Genomic DNA, 15,395 nt, shown 5'->3' on the forward strand with positions numbered 1-15,395 from the left:
CTAGTTTACGCAATCAAATCACTTATAAGACATCTGAATGAGTGAATAATTTAGCATTTGAGTTTAATTAAATTTCAAAGTTCTTGCTGAAGAATACGAAACATGCACGAATAATGTACATGTTATTGAAAATCATACTCCGTTCTGTTTAACTTTTACACAAAAAAAACCCCAATTAGATATTTAAATTAGTATCAAGCATACAGGGATCATTTGAACATTGAGTTTCAAAATTGATAAGCGAAAATTGTAATCATTTGCAAGAGGTAGATGTAGATTGCAGTACTAATAACACGCATGGCGGCATTTCTTTTGTTCGGTTCGTCGTCGTATGTACTTAAAAGTCGAGTTGGTCCACCGCTTCCGCCAAAATTCTTAATAACGGGTATATAGACGATGCTGCCATTTTCCGGAATGCTGTCGAGGTTCGTTGCGTTCTCTATTCCTACGAGGTTATTTTTCCCCAGGATAACGTGACAGGGAAATGTCTTGGTTTGTCCATAATCCGTTGAGGGACTGTCCGCTCCAACGGCTATGACCTGTCGTTTAGCTATCAACCACGTGACGGTTTCCTCATGTAAGGTGAAGATAACGAACAGTCATCAATCTCATAACTCCTATAAGCAATACAAAATAGATAGTTGGGCAAACACGGACCCCTGGACACACCAGAGGTGGGATCAGGTGCCTAGGAGGAGTAAGCATCCCCTGTTGACCGGTCACACCCGCCGTGAGCCCTATATCCTGATCAGGTAAACGGAGTTATCCGCAGTCAAAATCAGTGTGCCAAGAACGGCTTAACAATCGGTATGAAACACGCCAGACAGCATTTGTGAGGTTGTATTGACGAACTAGATCGTTATAACGACCATAGAATTTGCGAAATGCTGACTTCAATCGAGACTGCTGACATCCCTGTACCATCAACTTGTTTGTCGGTAGCTTACCTGGATTTAAAAACTGACTATCCGCAGAACAAGCTCTTGCATATCGAATCAGTTAAGATATATAAACACCATATGCAGGTGATAATGGAATATTGCTACATGCTCATGCCAGCTAGGGAAATGAAATTCAGAAGCATCCTCATGATGAGGGGTTGCGAAGATAAGGGTTTTGTTTGGATATTTGTGACAGAGACCAACCAGAGTTCATCAAAACCACAGCGTGTCGCGGAATCTCTCCGTGTTTTTCCTCCCATGTCAATACGTTATCTACAGAAACTCTGCAATAAATAAAATGAAATGGAGGATATAATACCGAAACAAATGATTTTGATATATATTGTGTAATCATACATTTGAATATGTACAGATATTACCAACTGTTATGCCATGTAAATTCATCTTTCACAGGGAAACAATATGGATACGTTGTAAATAGCATCTCACATTTTTCGAAATGCGCATCTGGTGCATCAAAATTGGTACCGTATCAGTTTACATACATTGTTTTGAGAGTGACCAGTGTTTCCTGATACAGACAGATGGATATCAACTAGACAAAGTCAATCCTAGATATTTCTTGAACATGCCCGAGGAAGATGTTTGACTTGTTCGTCTGTGAAGGGTGTGGCGAATAGTATTCTGATGTGTTCCAGTATTTAAAAAAATAGGCGGAGCTTAAACTAGGGAATATTACGAAGTTTATTCATATGTTGTGTTTACGCAATGCATACAGTCACGCACATATAATCTCGCACGCACCTACATTTCTAACTTCCAGGACTTCATAAATTCCATGTGAAACTGTAACAAAATAAACGTTTGCCTTAATTTGTATCAAAAACAGTTCATATCAAATTTACAAATACTAGTAGTTAACAATTTCACATGTAAATAATACACACACCTCCTTGCGCTCATATTCGCACGCACAGTCGTGAACACACCAAAACATCTGCTCAATGTATTTCTCACAAATTTACCTCTCAAAAAAGAAGAGTCACAGACTTGTAGTTAATTCAGCTAATTCGTTCATGAAATATTTTACGTAGGATAAACAAACTTATTACTCATTAACAGAGGGTGACCTACATATAAATATTGTATTTGTGCATCTGTGATTCTCTTTTAACGGGTTTTCTCGAAGTAAGAAAACTAGCTTGCTCAGCGATAAGAAAATATACACTTAAAAATACGTTGCATAAACTTTAAGACAAATATCTATAGTGATTCTTTGGATCCTTGAATTTACAATACCTTGAAAATGTACTTTGACAAAAGAACATTGTGCTAATTATTCGTTAATAAGTAATTATAAACTATATTCATTCATACGGATTTTTTTAAATCTATATTTCACCTGTAATCCGGATCGTTCACAACTTTGGATTTGACATTTATAATGACTCCTGGTCCATGCAATTTTTCTATAGGAATTTGATGGGTCCTCCAGCCGTCCTTTGAAAAGTGGGCTGGTGCGTCTATGTGAGTCCCCATGTGCTCTGGCATGGCAAAATAGTTGTTTTCAAGCCTACAATCACATAATCAGTATGAACCCATGCATAAGGCTAAGATCGTGCAAGTTGTTAAGAACTGATCTCTTAAAGCTATATATACTGTAATCATAGGATATTATCGTAGAAATAAACACATTGTTCCCTTTTCGCATTTAAATGAAGAAGACATGGACGACTCTGCGGTATCCTTTGTTTCGAGTTCACACCACATGCAGAACAAACTCTTGTGTATCGAATCAGTTGAGCGATATAAATCTTAAACATCATATGCAGGTGATAATGAAATATTGCTACATTAATATGGGAATCTGATCGGGGAGAAGCTGAAATCATCCCGTTTATCATAAAGTTGAATTGTTAGTTTGCCGTTGATATCTATTTTCAATAAAATATCTAAGTATGAAGTAGAAGTGGACGATTCTGTGGTGTCTTCGTATTTCGAGTTCACAGGGATATATCAAATCGACATATGAATGAAAATTATCATTATTAATCGATAAAAACTCTCAACAGCAAATATCATGTGTTGTATGTAGTTAAGTCTGGGAAATATTTATGCCCAATCCTTCATCCAAATTTTAAAGATCCACTACCATGCATATTGAAATAATGTAATACCATCAACGTCGTTTTGAAACTCTAAAACGTCAAATTGAATATCACCGAACAGAAAGTCGAATTTAGCAATTTTGTTCCTACTTCTAACTGTTGACAATACCATACTTACAGTGTATGATGCCACGTAGTGTGTAATTGTGCAATGTTATTACGAATGACACAGGTCATAATACATTCTTTCGTTTGTATGGAATTTATTGTACAGAAGGAGTGACAGTCTTTTCAATGCGCGACCCGACTGCCACGCCACTCTATATTCCTGAGAAACGAATGAAAGTACTATAAATATAACTTATATACTCTACATATTAGAAGGGAGCGTACTATTCTTTGTATTAAAATAAGAAGGGGTCGTTGTATACTGTAAAATTTGTTTTACACCTATAACCTAGTTAAATGAAAAGGTGATGACAACGAAAAGTGATTAATCTCATAACTCCTATAAAGAATACAAAATTTAGTGCAGGACAATCAGACATCTGGACAAACCAGTAATTGGATCAGGTGCTTTGGAAGAGTAAGCGTCTCCTTTCAACCGGTCACACTGGTCGTGAGCCTTTTATACAGAGGCATCAACAATGTATACGTAGTCAATATAAGAACACAATGAACGACCCTAATTGCTGAGACATCTCAGTCAGCTGTTTTACCCAATGATAGAATATCAACTTATTTGTCAGTACACATGCTCGACTTAAAAATTGACCCTTCGCAGAACAATGGAATCGGTGAAGACATACAAACGTCATTTACAGGTGATGGTGGATTGATTGATTGCATATTGTTTAACTTTCTCTCGATAATCTTTCAGTCATATGGAGACGTCACCATAATGGAATATTGCTACATATATCTTTGTATATGAAATGCCGAGGATGAAAAATCTTAAATCATCCCGTTTGCAATAACGTTGAGTTGAGGTCCTCTTTTTTATTGTTATTGAAGAAACAACTTTCTTTAATGTCAACAATTCTAGTACTAGTTTTTAATTTATCGTGAGGAATGGTCATGTAAAGTGTTGTAATGTCATAGGTTTTTATCTTGCGGATTTTGTTGAGGTTTTCAAACTTATTGAAACTTATTCAGAATTTTGTAGAATCCACATTTGATGTTTGAAGTTTCTCCTTCACATCAGTTAATATTTTTGTGAGGGGCAAAGATAGGGGCTTAGTGAAGCATTTACTTGATCCAGCAATGTATATGTGTTTGTAATGTTTGAATCCAGTATAGGTACGGTAACTCAAATTCATTTGTCCCATTGACTGGGATATGAAATGTGCTTAAAACTGAAACATGATTTTGAAGAATTTCATATTTTGAAAGGGAAGTTAGAATATACGTATGCTTACCAAAATATTGAATGTGGAATTAATGCCACGTTTGTTTACAGTTGCAATATAATGCGTTTTTTCAAAAAAAGACAAAGTTGTTAAAACATTGTCAACTAGGGCCAAAATACATTCTTCATGTAATTTATGTAATTCGTGGATCACTTATCACTAAACACAGAGGAATATATGGTCATCAGTGTCCAATACGTGATTTTCATATTCCTGTTATACTTTTTATCCATGCTGGTATCAAGTTCTTTTTGATATCTAACCCGTCGTCACGCATACTCCTCGACTGAACTCAAGCTCTCTCGCCAATTAAAAGACCGAGGATTTCTGAAGTGATTTCAGGTCCTCATTTTCATTGATATCAACATCACCTGTAATGACATACATGATGTATCCAGCTGAAATATAGTCCAAAGAAGAAAAACAAGAACACGTGGGCGGATTAAGTATAAGATGGTTTATATCTAGGCACTGTAAAGACCACGTGGGTGGATTAAGTATAAGATGGTTTACGCGTGGGCGGATTAAGTAGAAGATGGTTTACACGTTGGCGGATTAAGTATAATATGGTTTAGACCTGGGCGGATTAAGTATAAGATGGTTTATATTTAGGCACTGTAAAGGTTGCTCGTAATTAAAAATATTGGATTCAATAGTATAAGTATATTTGTAGAACATACAGGGTGTTGGTATACTGAAATACAAAACTGTACTTTTAAAGAAGAAAAACGTTGCTTATGTTGACAGCATCTCTTCATTTGTCAGTAAATCTAAGTTTAAGGAACTGACGGCATGATTGGGATGGATTATCATCCATAACGAGTGGTGGTTTAAAGAGCCTGTGATGCTTTCTTTTATATGCAATACATTATCAGAAATAACGTTTCATCGTTTTGTGTCATAACTTTCCGGGTTATGAAAACGCTATATAGCCAATACAAAATCAAATGTCATTCAATCAGTATAGTTTTACTGTACAGCTTTACGAACACATAACCGTCATTATCCCCTTAAAGATCTGTCTGGCCTCAGACTAGAATGACGCTCTGTCATTGAATACAACGGGTCACGTGATTGCCGTCGGATTTTGTTTTAGACTCTGAGTAGCAAAATTGAGGCGGCGACATTGTGTCCGGAACGTCTTTTAGATTATATTTCTTTGTTATATATCTCTATGTTAAATATATTGGTCTGGTCCTCGACAAAACAAAACTTTTATTTAGTTTGTTACTGATTGTCTCCAAAAATTGTCAGGTTGTTAAATGTCATTAAAGGCGAGTCGAAGCCTAGCCTTCTATGGAGTTTAAATCAGACATTTCTGTAGACGGTCAGTGACAAATATTATAAATACATATAATAATATGGAATGCATAATCTATCTCACGTCAGGTAACCAATATCCAGTAGGAGTGAGTTGGTTTTTTGTTATCATTTAAGTCTTGTATTTAGAGTAACGTTTGAAGACTTTACGTGTTCGATGTTATATTTCTAATTATTCTTTACGTGCATGGTTATTTACCTACCGGATGTTTGTTTTCCTTTTGCTCTGCTAATGGGTTGTGCTATATCTAACTGCTATATTTGTAGTGTGCCGTATTTGTCAGGTACTGAATGTGTTTGACGACGTTAACAGATCTTTTAAGGGTGTTGTAGAGAGAGAGTGTTGTACAGCGTGTTAGTTGCACGGTTGTATGTTGCACAGTTATGGTAATTAGGAAATAAATATATATATAGAACGTTTAGCTTGAGATTTATTGTACTCATTTTGTCATAAGGTTCCAGCAATCTTCCAACAATTTTCCAACGAACTCCCAGTAATCTTCAAATAATTTTCCAGTAGTGTACCATTCCAAAGTAATTACCCTCCTTTTGTGTTCATTGAACTACACTGGAAGTCAGTGGACTGGGGCCGTCGTCATAAGACGTGGCATAACACAAAGGCCTAGGAAGGACATGCAACGTTAGGAATTTCACCTTGTCATGGGCTATTTGTATTTCTTTTCGATGGTTTGTAAATTGCAAATATGTTTGTATATTTATAAAATTGATTGATTTAATTTATAAATAGATAAAATTTTAAATATATTGAAACTTGTCTTTATTGCCTGACTTATGAGACTAACGACGGCTGTCGTGTCATCCATATTAAATATATTTTTGAATCTTATCAAAGAAGTATATATAGCGATGGATGTATATAAATAATTTTGATAGTGAAGGACGAAAGGTTCACAAAAATACATACCAGTAGTAAATTTTCTCCGTTACATGTATTTATTGCATACTTAGGTCAGTAAAGCTTTTTGTATATGGAATTTAATATAACATGACTAAAATAATCATACTAGCATATCAGTAAAGTACATCAAATATTGGTTTTTTTAAATAGTAAACAAGAGGAACGAAAATTAACAATATAAATACCTGGATACATAATTATGCATAAATACGTATCATTAAGGAAAACCCCCCACACATAATTAAAAGGATAAATAGTTATAGGTCTAGAATCAGCACTAAAGACTAATGTCGAGTGATAAATCAATCTACTGCTTTTTAAAATAGCCCGTTAGCTGAAAACGAGAGGGACTCAGAACATTTTTTTTAAAGTGTGTTCTAATTCAAGGTTAGGTAATTTCGCTGATAAAATGATATCAACATATTTATCTCGGATAGATATGTCGCGATGAAGTTGCGAGGAACGGAAGTGAGTTCCACTCACTTTATACGATCTAATGCGAGTTAAAACAGTTAATGGCCTTGATACACCGTTTATCTAAATAGTCCAACTTCATTTGTATCAACCCCGTGGGGATCCGGGTTAGAATGGGTCTTCAGTGCCACTTGCTTGTCGTAAGAGGCGACTAAATGGGGCGGTCCTTCAGATGAGACCGCAAAACCGAAGCCCCGTGTCACACCAGATGTGGCACGATAAAGATCCCTTCATGGTGACGTCTCCATATGAGTGAACGATTCCTATGAACAATATTCAATCAATCATCATTTGTAGAAATTACTTCCATGTCATAGACAATTATCTTGCACTATCTTCGAGGAACACTTCATACACTTGTCTAAAATGTCTACAATGATTATGGAACTTCAGAAACAGATTTGTAATGTCAAGCAGCAGACATCAACTACTCAGATCATTTTTAGCTCGAGGACTGCAGTATTGTATATTGATCCTCTTGTCTAAAACGATTATCACATATATAATCCTCCTCAATATTAGTAGCAATCTATTTAAAAAGAATCTTGGAATTCTTTTCGCATTTAGTATTTTACGCAATCAAATTGCTTATAAGGCATACAATTGAACAAAAAACAAAAAGGCATTTGAATTTAACTGAGGCTCGAAATGCTTGTTGAAGAATTCGAAATATGCATGAATAATGTACATGCTATCGAAAACCGTGCTCTGTTCTGTTAAAAACATTTAGATATGTGAATTAGTATTAAGCATACAGGGATTAATGGAACATAGAGTTATATTCAATATTGGTAAACGAAGATTGTTATTATTTGCAAGAGGTAGACGTAGATTGCGGTACTCATGACATTCATGGCAGAATTTGTTTTGTTCGGTTCGTCGTCGTATGTTCCGAAAAGTCGAGTAGGTCCACCGCTACCATCAAATAATTTAATAACGGGTATATAGACGATGCTGCCACTTTCCGGAATGCTGTCAAGGTTCGCTACGTTTTCTACACCTACTACGTTATTTTTCCCCATGATCTTGTGACAGGGAAATGTCTTGGTTTGTCCATAATCAGTAGAAGGAGTGTCAACACCAAGGGCGTTGACCTGTCGTTTGGTTATCAACCATGTGACGGCTTCCTCGTGCCAGCTAGGGAAATGAAACGATGAGGTATCGTTGGGTAGAGGTGTTCCAAAGACAAGTGTTGGATCTGGATATTTGTGAGACCAACCAGAGTTCATCACAACCACAGCTTGTCTGGGGATCTCTCCGTATTTGTCCTCCCATGCCGTCAAATCATCGGTTGAGACTCTGTAAGTACATAAACCACAATGGTGAAGATAACGAACAGTGATCCCTTATCAATGAGTTACACCCGCTGTGAGCCCTATATCTCGATCGGGTAAATGTAGTAAATGTAGTAATCCGTAGTTACAATTTATGTATAAAGAACGGTATAACAATTGATATGAAATGCATCAGACAGTATTTAATCCAATCACAAGTTGTACTGCTAAATTAAATCGTTATAACGACCATGAAATGTGCAGTATGTATGCTGACATTAGAACGAGACAGTTGAAACCCCTGAATATCGTGTAATTTATTGGATGAATAGCCATTGATTATGGACCATTATACTGGATGAAAAATAAGCAATACAACAAATGGGGATAAAGGTGTTAATACAGTTACAACATCTCGTCTGCACAGAAGTCTGTAAATTTGGTTAAATTGACACGGTAAATAATATTATTACTACAGTAACTTGATTTAAAGAGTTGGATCACGTCGAGTTGACAGGCGCAGGTCATCATATCACCCCAGACGCGAAGCGTCAAGTTTGATTGAATGTTCCACGCCTGTCAACGAGACATGATCCAACTCTTCGGACCAAATTACTGCAGTAATGATAAATTTATTATATACCCCCTTATGCATTTTAAATCCACATTCATAAGATAATAAATGTAATCCAAATTATCAAAAACAGACATACAGTGAAATTACATTTTGTATATGCAGTTTTGTTTGCGACGCGTTCAATATTTTCCACACAAAAAAACACCCCCAACCCCCCAAAAAAACACGTTGCATTGATGCATTGTGACGTCATCAGTTTCTGAGGATACTGATACGGAATCAGAAAACCACAGTGAGGTGATCCGGAAAACCGGATCACACTGAAATCCACAGTATCAAAAAAAAAAAAAAAAGTTGCATTGATGCATTGTGACGTCATCAGTTTCTGAGGATACTGATACGGAATCAGAAAACCACAGTGTGGTGATCCGGAAAACCGGAGCACACTGTGAACTCCACAGTATAAAAAAACAAAACAAAAACAAACCCAATAAACAATGAAACATTGATGGGTATATACATGTAATAAAAAGAGTTTATTATTTGTTTTGAAAACAAAGATTAATGTGTTTTATTGTTTACGAAGTTTTCAAAATAAATGGATATTGATCTAAGTTTAATATACACCCTACGTTTCAAGTATACCAGAGAGAAAATGTGTTATTTAAAACTTAAAATTTGTGATTGTACAACATGAAGATGCTTTAAATTACAAAATTAGCGTTTCACTGGTTTGTTTGTTTACACAAAAACCTCGAGTATATGTTTACATAAATCATTATCAAAGCTAAAATATTGCTCTTATCCTTGCATTCAGATGGTTCAAATTTTTGTTGTCAGCATTAAATATTTTCAATTTTTAACATCAAAAATGAAAAAAAAAATTCTTTCGAAAAACGTGAACCAGTCCCTTTAATAACATGTAGTTGGAAACAGTTAGGAATATTATTTCCACAAAGGAGATTTCTCATTTTAGTGTTATATGATTGTACCAGTCAGGTGACAATACTATTTATGTATCTATAGATTCTGGATTTGAAATATCTAAACTGTACAAGATGCCATGGAAGTGAAAGTTAAAAGTGAGAAAAAAAAAGTATAAAGCGTTGTATGATTCACTTGAAAAACGCTGGAGGCTGCCATGCACATACACATTAGCAAACTTCCATTTCATAGTATTATATATTCTGAAGTACATAATCTCAAAATCTATTATACGTATTAGTCTTTGCAACTTTATTCAATTTTCCTCCGTGCATTAGCGATAACGTTCGGTCATGATTCAGAAGAACTCGTCGTGAATTGCTGTCCAAAAAGAAATATAGACATTACCTCTGTTCACAAATATTTATACGACAGGGGATGCTTACTCCTCCTAGGCACCTGATCTCGCCTCTGGTGTGTCCAGGGGTCCGTGTGTGCCCAACTATCTATTTTGTATTGCTTATAGGAGTTATGAGATTGATCACTGTTCGTTATCTTCGCCTTTCATGTAATTGGTGAGGATGTTTTCTTGAATACTATTTGTGATTTAGCAATATAATGTGTGAAGTCTCTCCAGGATTTTCAGATCCCTGTTATGATTTAGATCAAAAGGTCAAGATAGGTTGGTCATTCTGGAAACAATGGGCGCACTCGATTTGTTTACACTGACCACAAAGTGTACATCTTTCCGTAATCAAGTGCAAAGGTATATATTTTTTGGTGTACACACCCTACACCCTGCATTGGGCATGCGTTGGTAAATGCAACAAAAAAGTCAATATGGCTGGGAAATGGTGATGCGAAAAATTTGTATATTTTCCTCTATACTTTGTTAACTGTAAAGTATAATTCCATTGTATTGTATTTTTTACTTTCACAGATAGTTTGAGATATAATATGGAGTCATACAGGGTGTGGAATGGAAATCCGTATTGGGATTCAGCTTCGCCGTGCCCAATACGGAACAACTGGTATTCCGTGCAATCATCATAAACTAAGTTTGACACCCCCCCCCCCCCCAAAAGAATCAGCAAAAGGTTTGGAGTATATTTTTAGATATATATATAGATATTTATAGATGCACATTAAAACACATTATCAGTAAAAAAAAAACCCTGAAAATTCTAAACAATGTACGTTATATACTATTAATTGTTTTTGTACTTTATTTGCATTTAAAGCGTAAATAGTAAGCATACAACAAATGATTCTCTCCAAAACGAATCTCCTCAGCTGCTGTTGCAGGTTCGTCGTCCATATACTGCATGTTCACTATATCAAATAGCACATGGTCATAAGGCGTAAATGGACTACAGTAGGAAAAGAACGATGCAAAGAGATCAAACGCGCCCACTAAATATATCAACCTACCGAACGATATCATATCACATAAGGAGTCCAATGAAGGATAACTCGCATTGCATTTGAGGTCTCAATGTAAGTCTGTTGGCTTGTTTGACAAATGCTATATATATATATATATATATATATATATATATATATATATATATATATATAACAATATACAATATATATATAAGAAATTTCGGATGCACTATACTTTCTCAGTAATACCGTAAAGTATATATCCAAAATGTATCTCTATGAAAATTCATGTACATGTATCTACATTCGAACTATCGCCAACATACACTTTCCGATACTCACGTCTATGCAATATCAATTATTGTTGTACAAAGCCTGACTGACTTTCCATAATCTGTTTTCTAAAATCAAAACCATAAAACGTGAGGGGGTAACCCTGTTATAGGGAAGATCTACTATATTATAGACTTTCCTCCTAGGGGGAAAGGCTACTATACAGCCATTTTTCCGGGGGGGGGGGGGGTGGGGGGGGGTAACGTTACAATGGGGAAATACTAATACATGTATACAACGGTTCTATGTTTACTCTGTGACACACTTTTCCATTTATACTTCTTCAACTCGTTAGGTAAAACACTGGCTACCTTGATAACCATTCAGGAATTAGCATGACATTCATACTTTTGTGGTTTTGTTGTTTTTGTTTGTCTATGTTTGAAAGATGTGAGCGTCCTCGTCTTTTCAAGTAATGATAACCAGTTTGGTTTAGCAATAAGCACTAGAATGTACATGTCTTTTCTATATTTCTTTCTTTAACCTGTATTAGTGCGCGCATATGGTGTATGAACGTATATGATGTATATGTATTTGTATTGAACTTGGTAAATAAAAAGAGTAAAACGAATTGTACACATGTTGCATAAACAGTATCTACTGCATTAGTATAGAATAAAAGTTGCATCATGTCAAAAATTTATTATGACATAAAAACATACTATTTCAAAAATAAAATGCATACAGTGTATGACAGCTAGTTTTCTTTTCTTAAAGTACCACCAGGCATAACTGTTTTTAGAAATAATTTTTGCTATAGAAAACACAGTGGGTTAAGGTGTCTCGAGTAAATCGAAAAAAAAAAATCACAAACTGCACCTCAGTGCACTTCACATTATATGACGTCACACATAAATGTACGTTACGAATTACAGGTCTATACTTATATCGCGGGAAAAATGTCATATTTTCTGTGATCAATCTCATAACTCATATAACCAATACCAAATAGATAGTTGGCAAACACGGGCCCCTGGACACACCACAGGTGGGATCAAGTACCTAGGAGGAGTAAGCATCCCCTGTCGACTGGTCACACCCGCCGTGAGTTATATATCCTGATCATACAAATGGAGTTATCTGTAGTCAAAATCAGTGTGGCAGGAACGGCCTAACAATCGGTATGAAACACGTCAGACAGCATTTGACGTAATGATAAGTTGTATTGACGAACTTGATCGTTATAACGACCTTAGAATTTTCGAAATGCTGACTTCAATCGATACTGTGGAAATCCCTGTACCATCGACTTGTTTGTCAGTAACTTGCCTCGATTTAAAAACTGACTATACACAGAATAAGCTCTTGTGTATCGAAACAGTTGAGAGATATAAACACCATATGCAGGTGATAATGGAATATAGCTACAAAGATATGGGAAACTGACGATGGAGAAGCTGAAATCACCCCCTTTGTCACACAGTTTAGTTGTCAGTTTGCCGTTATGTATGAAGCAGAAGTGGAGGACTCTGTGGTGTCTTTACATTTCGAGCTTACAGGTATATATCGAATCGACATATGAATGAAAGTTATTATTGTTAATAGACAAAACGTCGTCAATATATCTAAATGTCGAATTAAAGGTCACAGCATGATATTTTTTATTCTCACTTAGAAGTTTTGATTAAACTATTTATAATATATAAGTATTTTTTTTAATGTATAATATCTACTACAGTAATCTTAATATTACATTGTGACCTTGAAATCGCATAGCCATTTAGAAAAAAAGACAGATAACGATATTTTATTTCGATCAAGGCATATTACATGAGGTAACTAGTTGCAGATGTGAAATATATTGGTTTATTTTAATATTCAAGAATGTAGCTTTAACTTAAAACTTCCAATAACTTCCTTGAGATATGGGGAGACTTTGCATGATTTTATCTTCTCTTCCAAGTTTGATGTAGGTGAGATGGATCAATCGCATTGATACTACTTTCGTGAAATATTCCTGGACACGTTGATACCAGGTCATGAGATACGGTTCTTGTAAGTACCGACATGCCCTCAAAGCAATGATTTGTGTAATACTGGATGGTGCTATCAAAATAATTTACAGTGAAGCTGATAAAAAGAGAAACCAGAATAAAGGACCAAACACGAAGAATGCTTTGAAAACAGTATCGAGGTAAATGTCATTAAACCGTGTACCGCTTTATTTATTGTTTTATAAGATTCAGAGAAAGGGCTCTTCACTTCTACTATATCCGAACGGCATCTTTCTGGTGACTAGTAATTCACATCACATGTTGGTGGGAATAGGAACAACACACCATCGAGAGATGTACATTTGTACTTCAAACTCTGACTCATGCAGCCAAAGCCCTAAATTTATTCAATTCATCTCTTTTAGAAATACATCAATATGTTAAGAACTCCCCCAATCTTCCTTTTATTCAGTAGATCACTCCCAATCATTCATCCATAACTGTTAGTAACGTTTTTCTATTTCTTTGAGCACTAGTATGGTATATATCACACGCATGAGGAATATTATTGCAAAGAAAATGTTGTTAAGCTTAGAAATTATTAATTCAAACCCCTCTGATAGTCAGGATAATTTGTTCTCTCTGGCTGTAAAAAGGCGATAATTATATTGAAAATACACATTCTACTAATTTTCTCCCATATTATTGGAAAACCACTGAAATTACTATCTTTGGTGTTTGTCTCCCGAGATCTTTCTACCCCCACCCATTGCCCTGTAAGTTCTTGTTATAAATATGCAAACTTAATCAAGCCACAGATAATCAAGTAATCTTAACAATACCCATAGTTCCAAATTGTCTAGATGAAAAAGAAAAAAAAACACGTTTTGTAATAGGCCATGATTTAACCATAACATCCCCCAATTTTAACCACATCGCAAAATTATCTACTTTAGTTACATTGTATATTTGTATGTCTAATTATTAACAAATATAAACCTAGTTGTTTGAATTGAAAGAAAAAAAGTACGTTTAATCAAAAGTATAAATTAACTGTGTAATCATCGAATAATCATTGAAGACGTTGAATATATATTAAAGTTACATGTACCTAGTTACTTTCTACAACATGTTCTTCATTGACACTTGAACCACTGCATTGGCAATGTACGTCTACTTGTTAAACAGGGACATAAAAATGGTTGCGATACACAACGTTTTCTGATTTACGCATACACTTCGGTTTTTCCGACGTGTAGCTGGCCCAATTCTATACTTCAGATTTGTTTGTCATCGGAAACGCTTCACCGGAAGTGACAATAATTGAGACTAACAGTCCCCATTTCGCAAAATGTATGGTCATTTTAGCAATCTAATTTACCAATATAACGTATTATTTGGTAACATACTGTATGACATGCTTCATATCAATTGACACCGTTCTTTACACACTCATATTGAGTACGGATTACTCCGTTTACCCGATCAAGATATAGCTCACGGCGGATATGAGGGGTTGACAGGGGATGCTTATTCCCCCCTAGGTACCTGGTTCTACTTCTGATATGTTCAGGGATCCATGTTTGTCCTACTCTCAATTTTCTTTACTAGAGTTTTGAGATTGATCACTGCTCGTTATCTTCACCTCTCCCAAGACACTGTAAATTCCTACCATTGAAGCTTTACAACTACACACTCTACCACAGAGTGACATCGCAGAATCCATTGCATACATTTTTGAAGGAATATCAATACAAAATTTTCACGTTTTGGGGAGTTGATTTTATCAACACCTCTATGCAGTCACTCGGCTGAAGTGGTGTGGACCTGAACGC

At 35.5% G+C, this 15,395-nt stretch overlaps 2 protein-coding genes across 2 annotated transcripts; both read right to left on the bottom strand.

Moving 5' to 3' along the window:
- Nucleotides 1-227: 227 nt before the first annotated feature.
- LOC125656499 (isatin hydrolase-like) lies at nt 228-4,652 on the bottom strand. The gene is given in 5 exon segments (XM_048887100.2): nt 228-577; nt 1,055-1,133; nt 1,135-1,225; nt 2,305-2,475; nt 4,642-4,652. Coding segments are annotated over 5 exon segments (702 nt in total).
- Nucleotides 4,653-6,711: 2,059 nt separating this feature from the next.
- On the bottom strand, nt 6,712-11,234 carry LOC125656498 (isatin hydrolase-like). Its single transcript, XM_048887099.2, has 2 exons — nt 11,167-11,234; nt 6,712-8,431 (listed from the first exon to the last, which is right to left on the bottom strand). The coding sequence occupies exons 1-2, from the start codon at nt 11,232-11,234 to the stop codon at nt 7,915-7,917; spliced, it is 585 nt and encodes a 194-aa protein (XP_048743056.1). The 3' UTR covers nt 6,712-7,914.
- Between the last annotated feature and the right edge of the window lie 4,161 nt (nt 11,235-15,395).

This window comes from Ostrea edulis, chromosome 7 (assembly GCF_947568905.1).
Source record: "Ostrea edulis chromosome 7, xbOstEdul1.1, whole genome shotgun sequence".
NCBI classification, from domain to species: Eukaryota; Metazoa; Mollusca; class Bivalvia; order Ostreida; family Ostreidae; genus Ostrea; species Ostrea edulis.